At 42.4% G+C, this 25,088-nt stretch overlaps 2 protein-coding genes across 2 annotated transcripts; one reads left to right on the top strand and one right to left on the bottom strand.

Annotated features, from left to right (window-relative positions):
• Positions 1 to 499: 499 nt before the first annotated feature.
• Positions 500 to 10,721, bottom strand: LOC143218327 (protein toll-like). The gene is given in 8 exon segments (XM_076443460.1): positions 500 to 1,919; positions 2,724 to 3,321; positions 8,441 to 8,759; positions 8,963 to 9,264; positions 9,266 to 9,469; positions 9,471 to 9,560; positions 9,562 to 9,969; positions 10,539 to 10,721. Coding segments are annotated over 8 exon segments (3,231 nt in total). The 3' UTR covers positions 500 to 792.
• Positions 10,722 to 14,191: 3,470 nt separating this feature from the next.
• LOC143218326 (uncharacterized) lies at positions 14,192 to 19,531 on the top strand. Its single transcript, XM_076443459.1, has one exon. It carries the CDS (start codon positions 14,192 to 14,194, stop codon positions 19,529 to 19,531), a length of 5,340 nt encoding a protein of 1,779 aa, XP_076299574.1.
• Positions 19,532 to 25,088: the final 5,557 nt, after the last annotated feature.

Here is a 25,088-nt window from a genome sequence, read left to right as displayed (position 1 = left end):
CTTACAAACTCACAACAGTAAAATCTGTTTCCGAGTAGTATACAGACACGTGTAGGTCAAATGGCAATATGAAATTAATTTTGTAATGGCCCTTCATCTAGCAAAGCTTTTTTACATCCGTCTACATTCGCTTCAGCGTTATCCTTATTGTAAAATCTATACCGATGACGTCGCGAGTGAAAAATAGTGACGACACCGTCTTAACTGAAATGCATATAAAATTACAAAAACTAGCTATTTACAATGAGCTTTTATACACCTAAATGTCTTGAATTTTTATGTATTAATTGACTTGATCGCGTTCGTCTCTGTTACTTACAAACAATGTAATTCGATAAATTCCGGAAACATATACGGAAAATGTGTGAGTCGTTTCGTAAAATAAATATAACAAGAAATATTTGGCATTGCACTACATACCAATAAGCATTAACAGATACTCACTCACTCAGAAAATCTATGTAATATAAATTCGAGATTGAAATTATTTAAACAATGTACGAGTACATACAAATTTACGTAAAGACTAATTAATAAAGGCTAATAGCTTGAAATAATTAGAGATACCGTGGAACTATATCGAGAGGTTATTCTACTTAAATGTTGCTTGTTTTAAAAAATACTACGAAACGTAATAAAAGTTCATTACTTCCACGTATATATTGAAATTTACAGAGAAGTACTGTGAAATAACATTTTTAGGATTTAAATAAATTCGATCTCAATAGTTTGCATCAGTCCTTATACGATATGTATATACATATGTGTCTCTTATACTCTACACTCTACACTCTACACAGTGGTACATTGTACCTTATTAGTTGAATTATTCAGTATCAATTGTTCAGACGGAAGGATTCCATTGTTATTTGATATATTTAGCTTTTCAACGGTATCTTTTTCAAGTTCGTTGATGTTGTCGCATTTGAAGACTTTAATGGTATCGACTGGAGGAGTGCTGACCGCAGGTGGTGTTGCCGGTTCGTTGTTTGGGTAAATGAGTTCCTTTTTGTCACCGTTAATTTGTATAGTGGGTTGATGTTTCTCGAATATTTTGTTCCTGATCGCCCTTCTGGTCAACTCTGGCGGGTGTGGTAGAGCGTATCGCAGTTTATCCCAGAACCAAGGATCACCCCACTTTACGTTGGTGTTCATGCTCAAATAGGCTTTCAGTTCCGAGTCTAACTTATCAATGGCACCGATCTCACCGTACAGGACTAGAATGACTCTTACTCGACCTTCGCTGAGAGCCTGTCTGTGGGCGGCCCTAAATTCCATTCGTCCCCATACGCTTTCCAAGAAGTTTGGTAACAATACGACTATCGTTCTCCTCGAATCATCAACAGACCGAGCTATTTGATTCGGTATCCACTCTCCTGCTAACCAGTCTCTGAAATGTATGCACAGTTTGAACGGTCTGGGACCGCTTTCCAACTTGGACACTAACTCGTTTATAACAAACTCTTCGTCTTTATGGGAATAACTTATAAAAGCGTCGTATAACTTGTCCCTGTCCAATTCGTCTTCGGTTACGAACCATAGGTAGAGTTGATGCACGTACAGCCATACTTTAATCTCTACTTGGTACCGGTAGTACAAGGCTGCCAACATACCGTTCAACAATCCAATCACTGCTACGGATAAACTGATTTCTACGATCATAGCCGTTTCAGCGGGACAGAAATCGGTCGCCGTCATTTTTACCATTGGAATCTTTTTATTCTTACACGTGATCAGCGAAGACTCCGAAATTCTAGAGACTTCCGTTTGCATGAAGTTCAAAACATCTCTGGTATCGCAGTCGCATGTCCACGGATTCTCGTGAAGCGTAATTTTCCTCAACTTGGTAGAATTATTCATGAATTCTAGAACGTCCAAATCCAGCTTGCTAATGTTGTTGTTGTGCAGTTCTAGAGAACCTGAAATGTTTGTGTATATTATAAGATACCGTTTTTTTTTTTTTTTTTTTGTAAGAGCATCCGAATATTAACGGGAGTCACTGTACTTTGATATTTGACCGTCAATATTGCCGGTAATATCAGTATCGCTGACGCGGCAGTTTTGGCAGCATAAAGAACGTCCAATTAATTTGAATACAACGTTCAAGCTTCAAATACAAATCTACATATATTCGATGTGATACGATAAACAATCAATAATACTGTAATACTGCTGATACGCATCTAGATTTAAATGATTAATTCAGTTTTGGCAGTATAATTGATCATCTGGATGTATTAGCAGTATTATAGTATTACATATTGATTGTTTATCATATCACCGAATAGATTTGTATTTTTAGATTGAATGTTGTATTCAAATTAATTCGACAATCTTAATGTGAAAATAGAGATTGTAATGTAATTAAAGATGTGTAAAAGATGTGTAACTTGACAAGATAGATTTGCTCCTATGTATAATAATTCGGGGGGGGGGGGGGGTACCCAAAAATTATATGGCGCGGGTCAGGTAGTTCCTCGATCTCATTTTATAAGTATTCTTTCAGAAATTTAAAAAATCTACATATATCAAGAAAAGAGAACAGTGCATCGCATTGTGTAAAGACTATTTTATTTTTAATTTTTACGAAGGAAACACAATTTTTCAACTCTTTCTCCTTTTGTGTAATGAAGTAATTACTATTCAATCCAATAATGATTCCAAATTTCCGGGTACCCGCCCACCCCTAATAATAATATAAAAAGGGGAAACACGTGTATCACTCACCTCAACGTCAGATGGCAATACATCCAAGGGTACGTTTGAGATATTCGTACCTGACAAAAGCAGCTTTGGTATCGATACATTGCTTAAGCCAAGATCAGTTAGGGGTACTAGTTGAGCTAACTTGTTACCCTCTAAATTTAATTCAAGTTGATACTCGTGTACACATTGAATATTGCGTGGAATACTCGTCAAGTTCCTGTAGGAACAATCGATCAAGCAAGCTTTGTCGAATGGTTTCGCCCAACATGTGCAACCTGTTGGACACGGGCTCGTCACTACGCATTTCAAAGATGTGGATTTCAGATGGCTCACGGATATGTTCATTGACCATTCTGGACTTTGGCACATTAAGTTTCCTGGTATGATATGAAAATAGTTTTGAACATAGGGGTGCATGTTCCCCTCTAAATAACGAAGAAAATCAAACAAATCACAGTCGCCAGCTATTGGATTGTCTTCCACTAGTATCACTACGGGACGCTCGACTTTTTGGAACGTCATTAAACGTTCCGCGGTGTTGAGGTAGATGTGAGTTATATTGTTGTACCTTAGGTCCACTTGAATTTCATTCGATGTGAATTGCAGATCTTCGGCCTGAAATGTTTCATATAAAATTTCGACGCTTTAGTATGTTACAGATCCGATTATGTACTATGCATCACAGGGTAAGGCACGTTTTATTTGAATTCGATAAAAAGTGATCATTTGAAATAATGTTCTGTTCTAACGAAATGATACGTGATTATTTCAAGTAACACGTAGCCAAATAAGATGGTAACATTATATATTTTAACTATTATTTCTGAAATAATTTATGTATTTGGATAATGCCCAGGATTGATATGTATACCCAGACAACCAAGCGGGTCGAAGCCACAAATGCGCGTGTGGGCTCGTAGTGTTCCCCTGGACACAATCTTGGCACATGATGTCGTTGCCACAATCCGGGATATCGTGCCCAGATTAACGATCGGGCCGTTGTAAGATGGCAGCACATAGCCGCACTTGTGGCGGATGTAGATAATGAAGATATGTAGATAATGAAGATTTCTAATGTAAACTTGAAGATAATGTAGATTTCTGTTTATGTTTATTGTATTGATTAATTTGTTAAGATTTATTTTGTTTTTGGTTACTTAACAACAAATATCTATTTATATAACAAATTAGAATTCATTCAAAATAAATATTTCAAAGAAGTAACAAGTCATTTATTTAAAAGAATCATCTTATATCCTCTACATTTTTGGTGACCCCGACGTGATCCTTTTTAAGTAATAAGGATGCCGCTTCATCATTCTCCAAATAGAATTGAAGGGAGATCAAATCAAGATCTTGTTACGGAAACGAATAGAGATTTGATAACAGAAGAATTACCTTCAACAAGTCAAGTCAACAATTCCAGTCAAATCAATGCAACATCAATGGTTAAACTTCCACCCTTTTGGAAAGAGAATCCGATATTGTGGTTTACCCAGATTGAGGCAGCTTTCGCAATTAGCAGAATCTCCTCTGATGATACTAAATACCGGTATACCATAATTAATCTAGATAAAACAGTTCTTCCTTTTGTTTCCGATATTTTAAGCAATCCTCCAATTAAAGACAAATATGAAATTCTTAAAACAAGAATTATTTCCTCGTTCGATGAATCAAGCGAGTCAAAATTAAGAAGATTAATTAGAGGAAATGAGATGATTGACGAAAAACCGTCAAATTTCTTACAAAGATTGAGAAATTTGGCAGGTGGTTTGTGTAGCGAGAGTGTTCTAAAAACATTGTTTCTGGAGCAACTACCAGAAAATGTTCGAGGAATTTTAGCTATTAGTGAAGTACAAGAACTTTCTAAATTAGCTTATCAAGCTGATAAGATTGTAGAAGTATTAAAACCAAATAACATTTGTAACATTACTTCAAAAGAAAATTATACTTCTAATCCTTCACAGGAAGAAAACAACCAAGCTTTAAATTCACAGATTGTGGAATTAAGAAAACAAATTGAAGTTTTAAATATTAATATACGAAGAAATAATTACAAAAACAGATCAAGATCTAGGTCTAGGTTTTTTAAGAGAAATAGAAGCATTTCAAAGTCAAGATTTCGAAATGAAGAATCCTTATGTTATTATCATCAAAAGTTTAGAGAAAATTCCTTTAAATGTAAAAAACCCTGTTCTTGGAGTGGAAAGGATAAAAGAGACCGATCAGCTGAAGGGTTAGAGGAAAACTAAGAAAGCTGTCTGGAGTTCAGACGATCCATGATAGCTCAAATGTTAATTATCGTCTGACGATTGCCGACAAGACGTCAGGTATGAAATATTTAATTGATACTGGTTCTGATATTTCATTGTTACCAAGGAAAATGTTAAAAGGAAATTTAACGGAAACAAATCTTATGCTTTTTGCTGCAAATGGTTCTGAGATTAAAACATATGGTCAAAAATTAATTACTGTAAATTTGGGATTACGGAGAAATTTTACATGGGAATTTATCGTAGCTGATGCGGTAATGCCGATTATAGGATCAGATTTTATAGGTCATTACGATCTATTAGTTGATTTACATGGCAAAAGAGTTTTAGATAAAGAGACAAAATTACAATCATTCGGAATCTTAAAACGAGTACATACTATTTCAATTTCGACAATAAATGATTCATTTAAATATAATAAATTATTACAAGAATATATTGATATTACTAAACCTGTTAGCAAGGAGATTGTTAAAAAAGATGTTTATCATTATATTGTAACCAAAGGTCAGCCGATAGCTGAGAAAGCTAGACGTTTGACACCTGAAAAATTTAAAATTGCTAAAGCAGAATTTGAAGAAATGATTAGGAAAGGAGTTTGTAGGCCATCATCAAGTCAATGGGCAAGTCCTTTACATATGGTTCCAAAGAAAAATGGAGAATGGAGACCATGTGGAGACTATCGGAGATTAAATTCTATTACAATTCCTGATCGCTATCCAGTACCGCATATTCAAGATTTTTCTTTCAAATTAGCAGGTGCAACAATTTTTTCAACGTTAGATCTTATTAAAGCATATAATCAAATACCCATGGCACCTGAAGATATTTCCAAAACAGCTGTTATCACGCCATTTGGATTATTTGAATTTTTAGCCATGCCTTTTGGATTAAAAAATGCAGCACAAACGTTTCAAAGATATTTAGATAATGTATTAAGGGGATTAAATTTTTGTCATGGTTACATTGACGATATAATTATTGCTTCAAAAAATGAGGAAGAGCACAAACAACATTTAAAGATAGTTTTTGAACGATTACGAAAGTTCAAATTGTCAATAAATGTAAATAAATCAATCTTTGGTGTTAAAGAAGTCAAATATTTAGGATATTTAATTAATTCAGAAGGTATGAGACCTATTGAAGAAAAAGTTCAAGCATTGAAAGATTTTCCAATTCCAAAGGATAGGACAGATTTACGAAGATTCCTAGGAATAATAAATTTTTATCGTCGTTTTATTCCTATGGCAGCAAAAATTCAATCAATAAAGGACAACTTAAAACTTATCCAGGACCAAAAGAAAAAAAGAAAATAGGATTTGTAGAATTCAATATTTAAAAATATTGTCAAAACTCAGAGGGGAGTAATGTGGCGGATGTAGATAATGAAGATATGTAGATAATGAAGATTTCTAATGTAAACTTGAAGATAATGTAGATTTCTGTTTATGTTTATTGTATTGATTAATTTGTTAAGATTTATTTTGTTTTTGGTTACTTAACAACAAATATCTATTTATATAACAAATTAGAATTCATTCAAAATAAATATTTCAAAGAAGTAACAAGTCATTTATTTAAAAGAATCATCTTATATCCTCTACACACTAACTCTTCCTTTTTACTCATTTTGTACGCATTCGAGGCGGGAAAATTAAATGATAGATTTTATTTATTGTAGTATTTGTAGTAGTTTTCCTAGACTGCGGATCTTTATGCAAAATAAAAATTGTCTGCATCGATTACAAGAGATAGAAACTAAATTGAATGTTACTTTTTTATGCAAAAAAAAATTCTCGTCATATAAAAGCTACATTTATTTTATAATGCTCACATAAATATTCATTAGAAACGAATCAAATTTTATTTCATTTAAAAAGGAAGGCGTGACAATCTTATTTGTTAGCACAGCACAGTCGCACTAATGTGCCGAATGCCGTGAGTTATACAGGGCACTCTCTTCCTTTTTGTTATCTCTTCCTTATGTTACTTCTTCCCCCCTCGCCGTTCCATTATCTTTACAGTTACATTAAGAGTAAACCTACACATAAATCAATAAACTAGTAATACATCAATTATCCCCTAATACGTACAGTTACACGAATTAATATTCGGACGATCTAAAAAAGATGATAACTTTTTTAATATTGTACTATACGATTCGAACTTTTTTGGGGAGCTAGAGCAATTAGTTTACTACATCATGTGGAAAGAAATTTTTTCAAAAATTGCATTTGGTCGGAATTGCAGAGAAAATACTAAATCTTACATTTTACAACTTTTTCGTGCGGGCCTATATTGAAAATTTAAAAAGTACGCTTTCTAGGCCTGCGTAAATAATATGCACTGTGAAAGTTTCATCGAAATCGGTTGATGCGGGAAAAACACGACAGGCCTTGAAAGATGTAAGAATTCTTCGATATAGGCTGAAAATCTGCGATTTTTACCATTTTTAAACGTTTTAAACGTAGCTCATTGCAACGTTAACCGATTTTGACGAAATTTTCAAAATATGTTTAGTCGACACAGATCTACGAAGCGTATTTTTCAATTTTTCAATATGGGCCCACATAAAAAAGTTGTAAAATGCAACTCTTAGTATTTTTCCATACAATTCCGATCAATTGCAATTTTTGAAAAAATTTCTTTTCACATCCTGTAGTAAACTAATTGCTCTAGCTCCCCAAAAAGTTCAAATCGTTTAGTACAATATTAAAAAAGTTCTCGTCTGTTTTAGAACGTCCGAATATTAATTCGAGTAACTGCAGTTCCAGTATCTCCTTTTTCCAGGATTGCAAGGGTATAAGATAACGTAAAATTAAATATACTTTATTTAAGATCTAACGATACTAAGCTAACCTAAACTAACTATATCGAAAAGAAAAGTCCACTCGGTACTAAGCTGTTCTACGCTGTGCAGTTCGATCTGCTCGCATTGACTTCCAGAGCCACTATGCCTATTTAGCCTTCGTCAAGGGCTCTCGTCGCCAGTCGTTCTTTTACTTCTCCCCCACGATCTATACCTGAGTAATAAACGTAACGGTTTTTTCCGCGAAGGTTTGGGACTGTTTGGGACTTGGGACCAGTGATGGTATATTCGTGGGCCGTGGGTCGTTCCCCTGAGTCACATTCAATTTAGTTTCTATCTCTTGCAATCGATGCAGACAATTTTTATTTTGCATAAAGATCCGCAGTCTAGGAAAACTACTACAAATACTACAATAAACAAAATCTATCATTTAATTTTCCCGCCTCGAATGCGTACAAAATAAGTAAAAAGGAAGAGTTAGTGCGGCTATGTGCTGCCATCTTACAACGGCCCGATCGTTAATCTGGGCACGATATCCCGGATTGTGGCAACGACATCATGTGCCAAGATTGTGTCCAGGAGAACACTACGAGCCCACACGCGCATTTGTGGCCTGGACACAATCAAGGATTTTGGCTGTCTGGGTACTTACCGAAATGTGAGGTATCCGATTGTATCTCAAATCCAATTTTTTAAATTTTACGCTGCTGACAGTCCAATCAGTAAATATCTCGGAAATATTATTCTTGGCAAGGTACAATTCTTCTAAGGAAGCGCAATGATGGAACGGTGATATGTTCCAAATTTCGTCACGGTACAGAGACAATGAACTATTCAACGTGAGCAGATTGTTAGAAAATCTTGCAATTTTTAGTTTCTCCAATGATTTGAAGCTTGCACGATGTATTGTTTGTAACTGATTTTTCGACATATCCAATATGCTCAGCGATAGTAAGTTTTGAAATAAGTTTCTGTAACGATTTAAACAATTGTTTAATTTAAATAATTGCAACTAACAAACGTCGATTCAAAGTTGCTGATTACACTGAAACTTAGCATATGTGTAAAGTATGAAAAAAACATGCGTATTCTTTATGGATGTCTCCTTTTATGTTCGGGAATGTAAATAGTGCCTAAAGGAAGGGATGAAGCATTTCATTTCATGAATATTTACCTGGATATTGAAGTAAAATGTTTCTCTGATAGATCGATTTCAGTCAAGGCCTGCGTGTCCGAGAAAATTCCATCGGGCAGCGATGTTAATTCATTCAGATAGAGTTTCAGTACCGACAAACTGTGCAGTCCTTTGAATATATCCTTCGGAAGAGACGCGAGATAATTTCTTTCCAACTCGATAGTGTTTATCGAGCTGGAACCCCGAAACAAATCTTCTGGGAGGGTGACTAAACCGTCGCTTCTGAGCTGTACCACCGTCAATTTAGTTAGATTCGCGAACAATCCCCCCGGGAGGGTCTCTCGTCATGTTCCGTTTGTTTCCATACATGGTCACGATGTCTAATTTTCTGTTGCGTTGGAAGATCTTGGCCGGCAACGACGTAAAGTTGTTCCCGGACAAGTTCAAAACTTGCAGGTTGGTAAGATTGAAAAAGACCTCCTCGGGCAAAGCGGTCAATTCGTTCGAATTGATATCCAAGGACATCAGAGAAGTCAACTTGTCGAACGCTCCCCGGCTCGATCTTCGTCAGTCTATTCTGCCATAGATTGAGCAAAGTCAATTTCGTCAATTTGTCGAACACATCTGGTTCGATGCTCGTTACATATATGATTCTGCCCCAACTCGAGCACCGTCAGATTACTAGAGTTCTGAAAGGTGTCCAACCGTAGGCGAACATTGTTTGCTCGCAGGTCGAGCCACGTCAGCTCCGGTTTGTCCGCGAATAAATCGTTGCCGAGTTTGTTGACATTGTTGGATGACAGAATCAATCGTTCCAATTTTGGGAATCCCTCGAGGTGGTTTTTCGTCAGATTCACACCCTCGTTGCCGTACGATTGAAATATTAATCTGCTGACCGTCTCCGCGCCGAGTTACCGCGCGATATCCGCGAGGCTTCTGTCCTTCGGTAATTTGCACATTTTGAAGAAGATGGACTCTACTCTCCGCGCAGGGAACAAATTGGAGGCGCGGAAGTCTGACCAATCCGCAGAGCTTTTACATTGTATCTGAAATAACAATTTATGTATCTTCTTTTCATCGTAGTACCGACTGCGGTCACGCTTTCAGTTACTTGCAATTAGCACATTACGTAAAGGAAAGTGAAAGTTCTGGTAACACGAGGCAGTCTATGAGACATACATATCATTTTTATTATTTCAATAATTGTAAAATGAAAAATCTGGAACCGGTCATTTTAACCGGTGGTCAACGAAATAAATAGGTATTTTCATTTGTTTTTGTTTTTTGTAAATATATATGTAAATTGATATAATACCTCATACAATAGTTAAACGTTTAGTAATTAATTGATACCAATATATCTAATAATGTAAACAATATTTTAAATAATGGTATGTACAGCAATTTCTAGTGGCGCCTCAGAATCGCTACTCTTTACGGTGCTAAAGGTTAATAAAATGCTAGAGTGACCGACGTCGTTACGCTACATCCCCTACGAATACAGGGACTTTATCATCTTTCGATGATTCTATCGATGGGCTTGTAATTTTTCTTCTCGTTTTCCGTGACTCCGCAGATACTCTTCAGGGAGTATCGATGAGTCACGCGTACTCACCTGAATATACCGGGTGGATACAACGTTTATGACGAAGTTCGAGTCGCTTTCTGTTGGGCAACGTATCTCGGTACCACTGTTGTGACTTGGATAGCAGCTGCAATACTGTTCAGGACATCGAACATCGTCACCGTTGCACGTGACGACGATAAGTGCCACGATGATCCACCATTGATCTCTCATTTTGAAAACTCTAGCACGAACTCGCCCGCTGAAAAAGAAACATTCGCGCGTATTAATGAAAGCTCAGTGATCAGTCGGGATCATTTGCGCGAGTCAATGAGGAATACGTGAATCAGAAATAGCGGTGCGTTGTACGGTAGTGCTCACTCGAGGGGGGGGGAGTGTCTCATGTACACGTCGACGGTAAAAGTTTCGAACGCAACGAAGAAGAGCGTATTGGAAAGAAAGAGATGCGAACACTAGCGTGCCGGCGGCAGTGATGCCAGAATCATGGGTCGTGGGTTTTTTCCCCTCCGCTCGCCTAGCCGACTCGACCCCCCACCAGGGTTGCCAGATGTACGCCGTACCCGGTCCCTTACGTTTCCGTCCCTCTCCGACAAGCTGCGTTAAGGCTGCCTTCGCTTCCCCCACTCTTACCACTGCCGCTGCCGCGTGCCGCGTGGAGCATGCTACCGGGCAGGCTTGCCATATTCCGCGCGTGCCAGGCCCCTTGCCGCTGCGCCCCTCGCCATGATACTAAGCTGAGCCCGCCCCACTCTTCCCACTACACTGACGCGTACCGCGTGGAGCAAGCTAAGTTAGCGGTACGCGTCAGTGTTAGTGGGAAGAGTGGGGCGGGCTCAGCGTAGTACCGTGGCGAGGGGCACAGCGGTAAGGGGCCTGGCACGCGCGAATATGGCATGCCTGCTACCGAGTGCAGTGATGCCAGAATCGGGGACGCGAGGACGCTTCCCCTCCAGCACAGGTTCCCCCTCTCTGACGGACCGTCCTCGCCGTAGCTTCTGCTGCGCACGCGCTACACACGAACGTACTTCTACTCTGCCCGTGTGAGTGCATGCTCGATTGCACGCGCGCTACACAAACAAGCGTACCTCTACCATGTCCGTGTGACTACCTGCTCGACCGAACGCGTCAGCGACGCGTTCCTTCGATTTTCACCAATTTTCATGTTGCCGAAGTTTCGGAAGCACGAGTCGGAAAGTCGGGATCTGGAGACGGCGCGCATTTGAATCCCGGGACGGCGCGGCGCGGTGCACATTTTGCTATAACTTTTGATCTAAAAAAGATATCGAAGCGAAATTTGGACTAAATTTTTTTTTTAAAAACCGGGTTTAATGGTTCATCCTAAAATATGTTTTGTATTTCTTAAAAAACTTTTGCTCGTTGATTTTTAAAGTTAAGGTAGTCCAGAGGGCCCCCAACACAAATTGATTTTTAGTCGAACCATGCTCAACAAACAATTACGAAAAAATTTATAAATATTCCACTTAATAGCACACATGATTGAGATTTTTTTCAGATTTTTCAGATTATGCAGACATGTTTAAAAAAATTGAAAATCTCGAAACATTCGAAGAAAATGCATATTTCGTATTGAACTTTTCGAGATACCAGTTTTATAAAAATTCATTAGTCCGATATTATTGAAACAATTGTCCTTAATTTTTCTCAGAATTTTTTATAAATTGTATCGTTGTTAAAAAATCAAAATTAATTTTTTCGATACTTCTTTGTTGATGTATTATGTAATACTGAATATTTTTATAATCAGAAAAATAATGTACAGACTTGATAATGCAATATAAAATATTTCATTTACGTTATATTTCAATATACATATGTGCATCACTCCTAACAATTTTGGTAATCACATAATTATTGTAACGACATTTTACATATATCAGGTCGTTAAGTATGAAACTAGACAAATAAAACACAAATTTCAAACACATTTGTCAAGTTTCATACATCTCCGGTTACGAAAATCGATTTTAAATGGTCCCTGCCTTTCTGTAACATAACAAAAAAAAAAAATTAGTTAAAGTCATGATTGCAAAGTATAGAATAAAATATTAATGTAACTTTTGTTACGGATGACGAACAGGTGTTCAATATCATCTCTGGCAGGAACCGTCCTAGATAAACGAACAGAGCTACCCTAGATAAATCTACATAACTGTTTAGGTTAGTTTAGGGCCCAAACGTACGCACGACCAACTGGTCGTTGACAAAATACGAATGTTCACTTGAAGGGTACTGACAAGTACCACTCGTCATTGCAGGGCTATATAAGCCCTTACATTTCTACTCTCGTGGGCTAGTACTGTCGTAATCACGAATAGTGTCGCGTCGTGCTGCATCTCGGAAGTCAACTACCAGTGAGATCGGACGTTCGTTCCTTTTGAATCAAAGTTTAACCGTACAGATTCCGCGAGTTCGGTCTAAAATCTATTAGGCAGTGACAAGGTTGCTCCGAGTCCCCCGAATTGCCAGTGCGTCAACACCGTGCGTCTTAGATTAGGTAATATCACCTTTCAATTTCTTTCCTATTCCAAATTCAGTTCATTCGCGACACAAATACACTTGTAGAACGAAACTCTATAGTAAGAATATATTTGTCTTCTTTGATATAATTAACTCAAATTCATTAAACCCATAATTATCGTCCAATATCCTAACCAAGTAATTGAACGTCCCCACATGATACAATCTTACCGCTCGGATTGTATCAATTAAATTATACTAGTTACGAGGCTTACTAATTATCCTAGCAATTCCCTGATTAACCATCAGGTTCTTTCGCGACATTCCAATTGTCCGAACAGAGATTTATCCAACCTAGCGGCTCCCCAGTTTTGCATTGGGCTCGTCCGCATCCTAACAGCTCCCTGATTTCGCATCAGGTTCGCCTGTGCTATTATACAACCTCCTAGCAGCTCCCCGGTTTTGCATCGGGTTCGTCTGCGTTTGACTCCATTCCTAGAGGCTCCCTGACTTCGCGTCAGGTTCGTCCTCGCTGTCAATAATCCTAGCGGCTCCCCAATTTCGCATTGGGTTCGTCCGCGTTCCTTAACTAACAAATTTATATCATATTCCTAGGGTAATAAACCTTCGCCGGCCATTCGTGCTGCTCGCGGCCCTGGCTCGTAACACTTTATAGTATGGTTTATACTTATCTTTTTTTCTTTCAAGTTGTTCGCGATCGCGTGAACGTTCGAGGTTGTATCCTCGTCACGCGCCGCTCTCTCTCTTCGTCGTGACGTCAGCCGCCGACCGCTCTCATAGCGAACCGTGGTAAGAATCCGCGTTACCCCGTTTCCCCCTTTAGGGTCTATCGATCGTGTCCCAATCACCGATCGCCAATTATCGGATGATCCTTAAGGACCAATCCGCGATCCCGATGACGTGAATCCAGCTCGGTTTACGAAGTCTCCGCGAGTCTTGTCGGCTCTTTACGCTCATTACGCTTGTACAAGGAACACAATCAGAATACAGTCCACTTCTACTCATTGTTATCGTTCTTTATTTCTAAAGTTTAACTTCGCGCACAGCGCTGTGCGATTCCGGCGCCTCCTCCATCACGTATCGTTCGGTCGTCGATCGTTTCCGATACATAAAATTGGTCCTTCGAGCCGGATTCGAAGTTAGAGTAAACGGCAAATTTCGGAGTTCACACGTGCTCTCTCAAGATGGCGGACTTCCACCGGCAAGCCATGCTGCAACGGACGATCCTGCGGACGGTTGAGAATTTTCGAAAGATCGGGAAAGCCAACCTCACAATCAGCAAAGTTCAAGCGCGACTCTCTTCTCTCGAAAACGCTTGGACTGCGTTCAGTGATGGCCACGTGCAGCTGCTCACCAATGTACCTGAGGAAGACCATCCGACTGTATCTTATTTCGCGGACGACCACTTCCAGACAACTGAGGATACTTACATCAGCTCCAGGGATGTTCTACTGGACGCCCTCGATAACCTGGGGTCACACGTGAGTCCAACATTGCATTCTCCGGACAACTCCTCCACGAGTCTACTCAAGCCTTCCGTCGCGCTTGCGCATCTTCCTCGCGTACCGTTAGCTCCGTTTAGCGGCGACCCAAACGAATGGGAGTCATTTCGAGATCGGTTCAAGTCGCTTATCATGTCAAATCGCGAATTAACGGATTTCATGCGCATGCATTATTTAGTTTCGTCGCTTACAGGGCCCGCGCTCGAAGCCCTCGGAAACATTCCGATAACCGCCGACAACTTTTCGACAGCGTGGCGCACTCTGACTACGCGATTCGAGAGCAAACGTCGACTGATTAAAATGCATTTGTCGAATCTGATCGATTTACCAGCGGTTGAGCGCGAATCTGCAGTCGATCTGCACTCTTTGATTGATCGAGCGAACGTAGCGACCACATCACTGTCGAAACTGGATCGCTCTCCAGAAGAATTGTGGACGGATATGTTAGTTCTTTTAGTATCGCGAAAACTTGATCCCGTTACGTCGAAAGCATGGTGCATCGCTTCATCTCAGTCCGACACGCCAAAATCATTTACCGAATTAACGACTTTCCTATTCGCTCGTGCGCGTGCGCTCGATGAAATGTCCGTCGAACCCTGCGATTCTGTGACGTCGAAGACGACGTCATGCCCTCGCGTACACGCCGTCACGACCTCGCAATCGTCCGAGCGTCCGAGCGCTTCCTCAGAATTGCGGCGGAGATCAGATAATACGGGAAAGACGAATACTCCGTTTTCGCAATCGTCTTGCCCACTCTGTCATTCACGACACTTTCTGAGTTCATGTCCGCAATACCTAGCCGAATCTCCGGAAAAGCGACGCGAAATTGTAAACCGGCTCTCGCGATGTTATAATTGCCTAAGCGAACGACACGCGGTGTCCGATTGTTCGAGCAAATTCAAATGTCGCGTTTGTCAACAAACTCACCATTCCTCTCTTCACGACGCGTCGACAAGTCGCGCGAACCTAGTCGATCCGTCCGCGCCCCGCTCTTCACCTCCATTACCGGGCTGCTCTACCGTTGTATCGTTGTCTGCGATGACTCCCCGTCGTCCCCCTTCACTCGTACTCTTGGCGACAGCGAGGCTCAAGATACGTGCTTCGTCAGGCCGTACCACGATAGTAAGAGCTCTCCTTGATCAGGGCTCCGAAGTCACACTTGTCACGGAAAATTTAGCTCAATTGCTTCGTGCAAAAAAGACCCGTAGAAATGTTACGATTTCCGCGGTCGGCGGAGCCCACGTGGAAACTGTGCGATCGTCTGTCGAAATTCACGTGAGTCCAGTCCACTCGACTACTCCGTCGCTGGTCACAACTGCGTTGGTTATGCCAACGTTAACAGCTTATAACGCACAATGCACTGCAGATCCGTCTTCATTCCAACATTTGAAAGATCTTCAGTGGGCAGACCCGGTGCCCACAAATTCCGAGTCCATTCAAATGATCCTCGGAGCAGATCTATATGGCGATGTAATCCTAGACGGGATTCGTAAAGGACGTCAGGGACAACCGATAGCCCAGAATTCAATTTTCGGGTGGGTTATCTCGGGGCCCATTCCATCTTCTTCCGTCGATCGCGACGGTTCCTCCACCACGAACTCTTCCTTTTCGTGTGTAGAAGTTTCATCGTGCAAGAAGAATCGGTCCTCTTCGATCGCATTCTCGCACCACTGCTCTTCCTCTTTGGAGTCGGAGCTGCGTCGGTTCTGGGAGGTGGAAGAACTCCCTCGGTGCTCTCCGCTGTCTTCAACAGAACGACAATGCGAAGAACATTTTATGACCACTCACTCGCGCAATCCAGACGGACGGTTCGTAGTTCGTCTCCCGTTCACTCGCGATCCTCCGCTTGAAATAGGTCACTCTCGGCACTCGGCAGGACGCATACTATTCGCATTGACCAACAAATTCCGCAAAGATACCGAACTCGAACGAGAATACTGCGATTTTATGCGCGAATACGAAGCCCTCGGCCACATGCGACGCGTGACCGCGGAACTCCCCCCGGCCACACAGGCTGTCTACATTCCCCACCATCCTGTATTTCGGCCCGGGAGCGCAACGTCACATTTGCGCGTAGTCTTTAATGCATCAAGCTTGACCTCTAACGGTCACTCGCTCAATGACCTGCTCCTAGCAGGCCCAAAATTACAGACAGACCTGCCGTCTGTAATTCTGAAATGGCGTCATCACCGGTACGTTTACAGTGCTGACGTCGCAAAAATGTATCGACAGATTTTGGTCGATCCTCGCGACGTCAATTTTCAACGCATTCTTTGGCTAGATACCATTACAAAATCCCCTATCGACCACGTCCTGCTCACGGTCACATACGGCATGACGTGCGCTCCGTTCATTGCGCTTCGAGTCATTCAGCGCCTCCGTGAACTTGAGGGGGCAAATTTCCCTCTTGCGGTGCCCATTCTACGCGATCAGATTTACGTCGACGATGTCCTCTTTGGTGGCGATTCTGTCGAACTTGTCCGCGCGCGCCGCGATCAAGTCGTAGGGCTACTTCGCCGCGGAAAGTTCGAGCTTCGAAAGTGGTCGAGTAACTGCACGGAACTTCTTAGCGACATAGATCCGTCCGACCATGGATTGGCCTGCACCAGGTCATTGGCTGTCGATGACCACGTCAAGGTGCTCGGGATCGGGTGGAACCCGTTGGACGACGCGTTCCAAATTCAATTAAATATCCCGACGACCGTTCCCGAAACAAAGCGAGCGATTTTATCGGCGATTTCGAAAATTTATGATCCGTTGGGCTGGGTGACCCCCGTTACAATCACAGCCAAAATCCTCCTCCAGGATCTCTGGCGTCTGCGCGTCTCCTGGGATGAGGCTCTACAAAATGAAATTCGAGTACGGTGGAATTCCGTTTACACCGGATTAGAATCGCTGAAAGCATTATCGCTGCCTCGCTGGACCGGCCTCGACTCCAGTTCAGGTCCGGTCGAACTGCACGGTTTCTGCGATGCTTCGTCCCACGCATACGCTGCAGTCGTTTATTTGAAGACCACCTCCAAATCCGGTGTGGTCAACGTGTCTCTCTTGGCGAGCAAGTCTAAGGTAGCTCCCATATCCCCCCTAACGATACCGCGCTTAGAATTGTCCGCTGCTCTGCTCCTCGCGCGCCTTCTCGAATTCGTTCGGAATTCCCTAAACGGTCGCCCTCACTCATGTTTTTGCTGGGGTGACTCCACTATCGTGCTTGCATGGCTGCGCGACAGTCCGTCACGTTGGAAAACGTTCGTGGCCCACCGTGTGCACGAAATTCAAATTCGCGCTCCCGACGTCGTTTGGCGCTACGTGCCCTCGGAAGACAATCCGGCCGATTGTGCGTCACGCGGCATACTAGGAGGCGAGCTCGCAGCGCATTCTCTGTGGTGGTCAGGACCTTACTGGCTAGGCTCATCCGAGGAACAATGGCCTTCCGAACCCACGTCAGTTACACCGATCGACTTGGTCTGTAGGGAGGAAAAGGCTGCGGTGTCCGTGGCTACAGTCACTTCCGAACCTTGGGACTTGTCGTCCAGATATTCGTCGTGGCCGAAACTTCTTCGCGTTACGGGATATCTATTTAAATTCTTGCGCGCTTGTCGCCCACGCCGCTCGCGTTCTCTCGCTCCCTCGACGCCAGGCCGAACTCTGTCGGCCGAGAACTGTGCCGCCGCGCGAATCTTCTGGATCAATTGCATTCAACGCGATTGTTTCCCTTCCGAAGTCGATGCGCTCCGTCAGCGCCGCAGTCTCTCCCCAAAAAGTTCGCTGTTAGCTCTCGATCCGTTCGTCGATGACGACGGAATTCTTCGAGTCGGTGGACGTCTACGACACGCTCCGGTGGCATTCAGTGTCAAACACCCAATCATACTCGCGTCACACCCATTGGTCAAGCAAATCATCGAGCATGCTCATCTACGCGCCCTGCACGCAGGCCTTCAATTGACCCTACATACGCTGCGGCAAACCTTCTGGATACTCCGTGCTCGCAGTTTGGTCAAGAGCACAATTCATGCTTGCGTAGTGTGTGTTCGCGAACGGGCCGCTGTCCCAGCTCAGTTGATGGGCCAACTTCCGACTCCACGCGTCTCCCCTTCGTCCAGATGTTTTTCTCACTGTGGAGTGGATTATGCTGGTCCGTTTCAAATCCGCGCGTCGTCCGGGCGCGGTATTACGTCGCGCAAAGCGTATGTGTCTCTGTTCGTGTGCCTAGCCACGAAGGCAATTCACCTCGAACTAGTATCCGACTATTCCACCCCAGCTTTCATTCGCGCATTTGATCGATTTTGTTCTCGACGTGGAATACCTTGCGCCATGTATTCCGATAACGGGACCACATTCGTCGGCGCGGACCGTGAATTATGTCGAATGTACCGAGCGACCCTACGGAATCCGGACTTTCTAAATAAAACCGCCAGCGACTGTATCGTTTGGCATTTTATTCCCCCCTCCGCACCGCATTTCGGAGGTTTGTGGGAAGCCGGAGTGAAGAGCCTCAAACACCATCTGAGGCGGGTTGTCGGTGCTCGAACCTTTACGTTCGAGGAGTTTAGCACTTTGCTATGCTCCATTGAATGCTGCCTAAATTCGCGACCTCTAGCTCCATTGCGAGACTCCGTGGACGATTTTGATGTCCTCACGCCTGGACACTTCATAATAGGCTCCCCGCTCACGGCACCCCCACAACCGTCCGTCCTCGAACTGTCCGAGAATCGCCTCACGCGTTGGCAGCTCGTCAGATCTGTGACGGAACATTTCTGGAAGCGCTGGGTGAACGACTATTTAAACACCCTCCAGCAGCGAAGCAAGTGGCGACAGGAGCAGCCATCAATCGAACCCGGTCAGCTCGTCTTAATCCGGAACTCCGCGCTTCCCCCGTGCAAATGGGAACTCGGTCGCGTGAAAACCGTGCATCCAGGGGCAGACGGTCGGGTTCGCGTGGTCACCGTCCAGACCTCTTCAACCGAACTGACCCGTCCGATTGTGAAGCTGTGCCCGCTGCCAATTGTTTCCGCTTCTACCTAACTTTGTACAGTCACTCCTGTAGATAAAATTGTATTATCTCGACTCGTTAGTTGAGTTCTGCGTTAGCTTTGAGTTCGCGTGCGCCGAAAATGAAACTTGCGTGGCTGCGCGACGCCACCACTAAAAACCAAACGATAATGATTCCTCTGTAACGACTGTACACGTTCTCGAGACACTATAGACGATTACGCATTAATTAGGAGCACGAACTACTATAAGCTAGTTTGTATACCGCTCTAGCTGAATGCGAACACTCTTTGTTAGCCGAACGCGGTCTTGGAAAAGGCGTTAGACGGGGAATAGATGTTCGACAGCGAACCTTCGGTTCCAGAGAAGAGTGCTATTCATGTTTGCGTCGTGAGTGTTCGTTTTGCGTCAAACAACAAAATTCTGTATGCGATGCGGCGGCGTTAACTCGTCGCTCTCTTTGAAAGCAACGTTTCAAGGCGGGCGGTATGTTCGCGATCGCGTGAACGTTCGAGGTTGTATCCTCGTCACGCGCCGCTCTCTCTCTTCGTCGTGACGTCAGCCGCCGACCGCTCTCATAGCGAACCGTGGTAAGAATCCGCGTTACCCCGTTTCCCCCTTTAGGGTCTATCGATCGTGTCCCAATCACCGATCGCCAATTATCGGATGATCCTTAAGGACCAATCCGCGATCCCGATGACGTAAATCCAGCTCGGTTTACGAAGTCTCCGCGAGTCTTGTCGGCTCTTTACGCTCATTACGCTTGTACAAGGAACACAATCAGAATACAGTCCACTTCTACTCATTGTTATCGTTCTTTATTTCTAAAGTTTAACTTCGCGCACAGCGCTGTGCGATTCCGGCGCCTCCTCCATCACGTATCGTTCGGTCGTCGATCGTTTCCGATACACGAGTCATTCTTGAATCTGCTAATATTGATTTTACGTTATCGCGATTTTAAATGGCCCTCTGCCTTTCTACAACATAAAAAAAACACATAGTTAAAGTTATAATTACAAAGTACTTACAGAATGAAATATTAATGTAACGATACACTTCTCTTTTCTTTGAAGTCATTCTTGAATCTGCTAATGTTGATTTTACGTTACCGCGATTTTAAATGGTCCTCTGTCTTTCTACAACATGAAAAAAACACATACTTAAAGTTATAAGTACAAAGTACTTACAGAATGAAATATTAATGTAACGATACACTTCGCTTTTGTTTGAAGTCATTCTTGAATCTGCTATTTCATTGCCGCTGATACCCACGCGTTGCTATATTCAAGGAAAAAGTAGACATAATTAAAATCGTAATTCTAATTGCAATCTTGTAGGACTCAATATAAATAGTAACGTATACTTATCTTTTTTTATCGATGAATATGGTCACTCACTAAAATAAATTCCTAATAAGATAAAAAAATGTTAAAAACCCATTAAAAAGTATTAAAAACGCGACAAAGAAACTGGAGGCTGTTTACTATAATAATAATAATAATAATAATAATAATAATAATAATAATAATAATAGTATTTTATTTCCCATTTCGGGGTACAAACGCGGACCTCCGCTCCGCTTAGAAACTTCACCTTCCTTATCTCTTCATTCTTGTAGAATGTAGACATCTGTAACCAAACAGACCCGAATCATGTTCTTCGTTTCCCCCTTTTAACTTCTCTAATAAACACGGTCAGATGTCTTCCGCACTCGAATGCCGAGGCCGAGCAAATTTTCTCTTTGCTTCCCGACATAAAATCTCGAAAAAGGAATAAAATAGGCGCTGGCCTATTAAATTCCATGTGTGTGGTGCGCACATCCTTGAAAGCTAGACAGGAGTCTAGTCGCACCATGTCTGTCGATGACAGACATTTATCCCTTATGTCGGGAAAGCATTTATATGAAAATTCGTCGCCCTCGCAAAGTTATAAACAATTAACTTTGCACTCGTTTACGAACTAGTGAGGTCGTGTTTTCTTCGTTAATCGTTCGATAGTTTAGTTCATATAGTAAACAGCCTCCAGTATGGATGAAGAGAGTGGAAGAGATGAGAGAAAGGATGAGCAGCGGAACCGGGGGTCCAGAGTGTGTGAATGAGTGAAGAAGAATGTGTGAGGAATGAGTGAACGGTGTGCTCTCCCTCTCTCGCGTTTAAGTGTAAATTTAAGTTAAGAATGAGGTGTTCCGTCCTAGGAAACCCATACCTGACACGATCCGTAAACCCTCGCGAAAGGAATCGTTCAGGGGAATTTTGCTTTGTGCCTATCTCATTTACACAAATTCACAGTCCAGTAAAGAACCGTATTTCCTCGTGCAATAATCGTTATACCGAAATCCTCAATTGAATATTTATGACTCATTCACGACCAAGGGACCTTCATAAACACTCGTAGACTCGACCAACGGCCGTTTTTGGTAATATCTCCGAAGGTGACTTAAACTCTTAGTTTAATTCTGACAATCCCTCATAAACGTACCAGGCTCTTTACATTTCGGTTCCCCCTTTATGACTTGCACAGCCGTTGGAAATAATTCTAAAGAACACCGCGTTTGTCAAAAACGGTTGAAGTCAAAATCCCGGCGACCATACGGTCGTCAGGTACCGGCATCCGTCCTTGCTCGAGTCAGGTAGCGCTATAATCCTCGTTCGGGACTAACTCTCCCTCACACAATGCAAACCGATAAACTTGAACCGTTACAACTTCCTGAGTGGGAATGACCACTGCACCAAACCAATCGGAGGACCTTCCTGATTATAACAATCAGCGAGGCACACCTACCGAATTCCTAAGGGCCGCCCTCTCTACCCCCAAGAGAAGCCCAAATTTTCAGCTCGTGTTAGATTCTGGAGCGGAGCGACCTCACTTCTTCTGTAGACTTCTACCGAGTACCTCTCTTGTAGACTTTACTACAAACGACATGGTGCACCTCGGTTTTAAGTAGAGATTCAGATCAGTGAAACCCTTCAGGTCTTACACGAGCAGTGATAAAAACGGATCATCATCACAGATCCGCGCGCGTATAAGGCAGGACCTGTTGGGCCAGCCTTACTGAAGAATCCACCAACAGGTCTGGGACGAAACGCAATCCTCACCAATCCAGTCCACTTCCTAGAACTAGTTGCCCAAGATTAGTTTGGCGGGCAACAACCGATCCTTCGCGAACCCGCACAGTCGCGAGAAAACATGAAGAGATAAGCAAGGTGAAGTTTGTAAGCGGAGCGGAGGTCCGCGTTTGTACCCCGAAATGGGAAATAAAATACTATTATTATTATTATTATTACTATTATAGTAAACAGCCTCCAGTTTCTTTGTCGCGTTTTTAATACTTTTTAATGGGTTTTTAACATTTTTTTATCTTATCAGGAATTTATTTTAGTGAGTGACCATATTCATCGATAAAAAAAGATAAGTATACGTTACTATTTATATTGAGTCCTACAAGATTGCAATTAGAATTACGATTTTAATTATGTCTACTTTTTCCTTGAATATAGCAACGCGCGGGTATCAGCGGTAATGAAATAGCAGATTCAAGAATGACTTCAAACAAAAGCGAAGTGTATCGTTACATTAATATTTCATTCTGTAAGTACTTTGTAATTATAACTTTAACTATGTGTTTCTTTTTATGTTGTAGAAAGGCAGAGGACCATTTAAAATCGCGATAACGTAAAATCAATATTAGCAGATTCAAGAATGACTTCAAAGAAAAGAGAAGTGTATCGTTACATTAATATTTCATTCTGTAAGTACTTTGTAATTATAACTTTAACTATGTGTTTTTTTTATGTTGTAGAAAGGCAGAGGGCCATTTAAAATCGCGATAACGTAAAATCAATATTAGCAGATTCAAGAATGACTTGAAAGAAAAAGGATAAGTATAAACCATACTATAAAGTTACATTAATATTTTATTCTATACTTTGCAATCATGACTTTAACTAATTTTTTTTTTGTTATGTTACAGAAAGGCAGGGACCATTTAAAATCGATTTTCGTAACCGGAGATGTATGAAACTTGACAAATGTGTTTGAAATTTGTGTTTTATTTGTCTAGTTTCATACTTAACGACCTGATATATGTAAAATGTCGTTACAATAATTATGTGATTACCAAAATTGTTAGGAGTGATGCACATATGTATATTGAAATATAACGTAAATGAAATATTTTATATTGCATTATCAAGTCTGTACATTATTTTTCTGATTATAAAAATATTCAGTATTACATAATACATCAACAAAGAAGTATCGAAAAAATTAATTTTGATTTTTTAACAACGATACAATTTATAAAAAATTCTGAGAAAAATTAAGGACAATTGTTTCAATAATATCGGACTAATGAATTTTTATAAAACTGGTATCTCGAAAAGTTCAATACGAAATATGCATTTTCTTCGAATGTTTCGAGATTTTCAAATCTGAAAAAAATCTCAATCATGTGTGCTATTAAGTGTGTAACAGACCTGCACCGGGCAGGCCTGTTACTAGTAGAACCGGGTATCAAGGCGCGCCGAAACGAACCGAACCGAGCCGAAAGGGACCGAACCGAACCGTCGCGCACCACCGATACGCGCCCCGCGCCGCGCGACCACCGCGCCACGAAACCGATACCGACGGGAAGGAGGCGACAGTGTTTCCCCCACGCGTAGGAGAAACGGCGAAGAACATTCTCGAAGCCGAGATCGCATCTATAAAAGGCGCCACACGACCCCGGGAGAGCCTTCTTAGCCGAGACGATACCCAGAGAGGATCGTTACGATTAGTATTCCCGTAAGTATCCCTTCCGGTGAAGAACTACGTTCCACCGAACCAAATACGGCGTACCGCCATTTTGTCAACCAGTGTTCCCGTTCCATGGAGGTATTCCACCGGTGACGAACTACGTTCCACCGCAGCAGGGTAAGGCGTACCGCCACCCTGAAGGGCCAAGGTGTACCACCAGCCATCTCGTCAAGACGTACCGTCCACGAGAACGAACGACGAGCACGATGAACCCTCGCTCGTCGCCGTAGAACCGCCTGAGAGGACGTAAACGCACGGTGAACCACCACGTTGAAATCCGACCGACACGACTCAGGCAGGGAGCCCTCCTCCTTTCCCGACACGACCCTGTTCCTGTAGCATAGTTAGAGCACGACGTACCGTCACTCGCCTCGCCAAGGTGTACCACCAGCGAGCTTGTTAAGGCGTACCGCCGACAAGAACGATCGACGAGCACGATGAACCATCACTCGTCGACGTAGAACTGCCCGAGAGGATTACGGCGTACGGCGAACCGCCACGTCGCATATCCGACCGACCTGACTCGGGCAGGGATTTCCCGACCGTCCTGATTTTCCCCGTTACCTGACTTGAAATACGTTCGCGCCGCGTCCGAGAAAAGATACGCGTACTCGTCTCCGAAAGTCGCGGTTAACGAGTGAACATTCGCGAGGAGCGAATCCTGAAAACCGCGTTCGCGAACGCGCCGGTAGCGAGCATCGTCAGTGAAACCGCCTGTGTCGTTATTTCGAAACCCGCGTATCACGTCCAGTTCCCCATCGACATTTTCCTCTCGTTGAACATTGAACTCTGGATC

The sequence above is a fragment of the Lasioglossum baleicum genome, chromosome 19 (assembly GCF_051020765.1).
Source record: "Lasioglossum baleicum chromosome 19, iyLasBale1, whole genome shotgun sequence".
Lineage (NCBI taxonomy): Eukaryota > Metazoa > Arthropoda > Insecta > Hymenoptera > Halictidae > Lasioglossum > Lasioglossum baleicum.
This window is presented reverse-complemented; position numbering and strand designations above follow the sequence as displayed.

Coding starts and splice junctions, on each gene's coding strand:
- LOC143218326 (XM_076443459.1), top strand. CDS start 14,192: ATGGCGGACTTCCACCGGCAAGCCATGCTGCAACGGACGATCCTGCGG.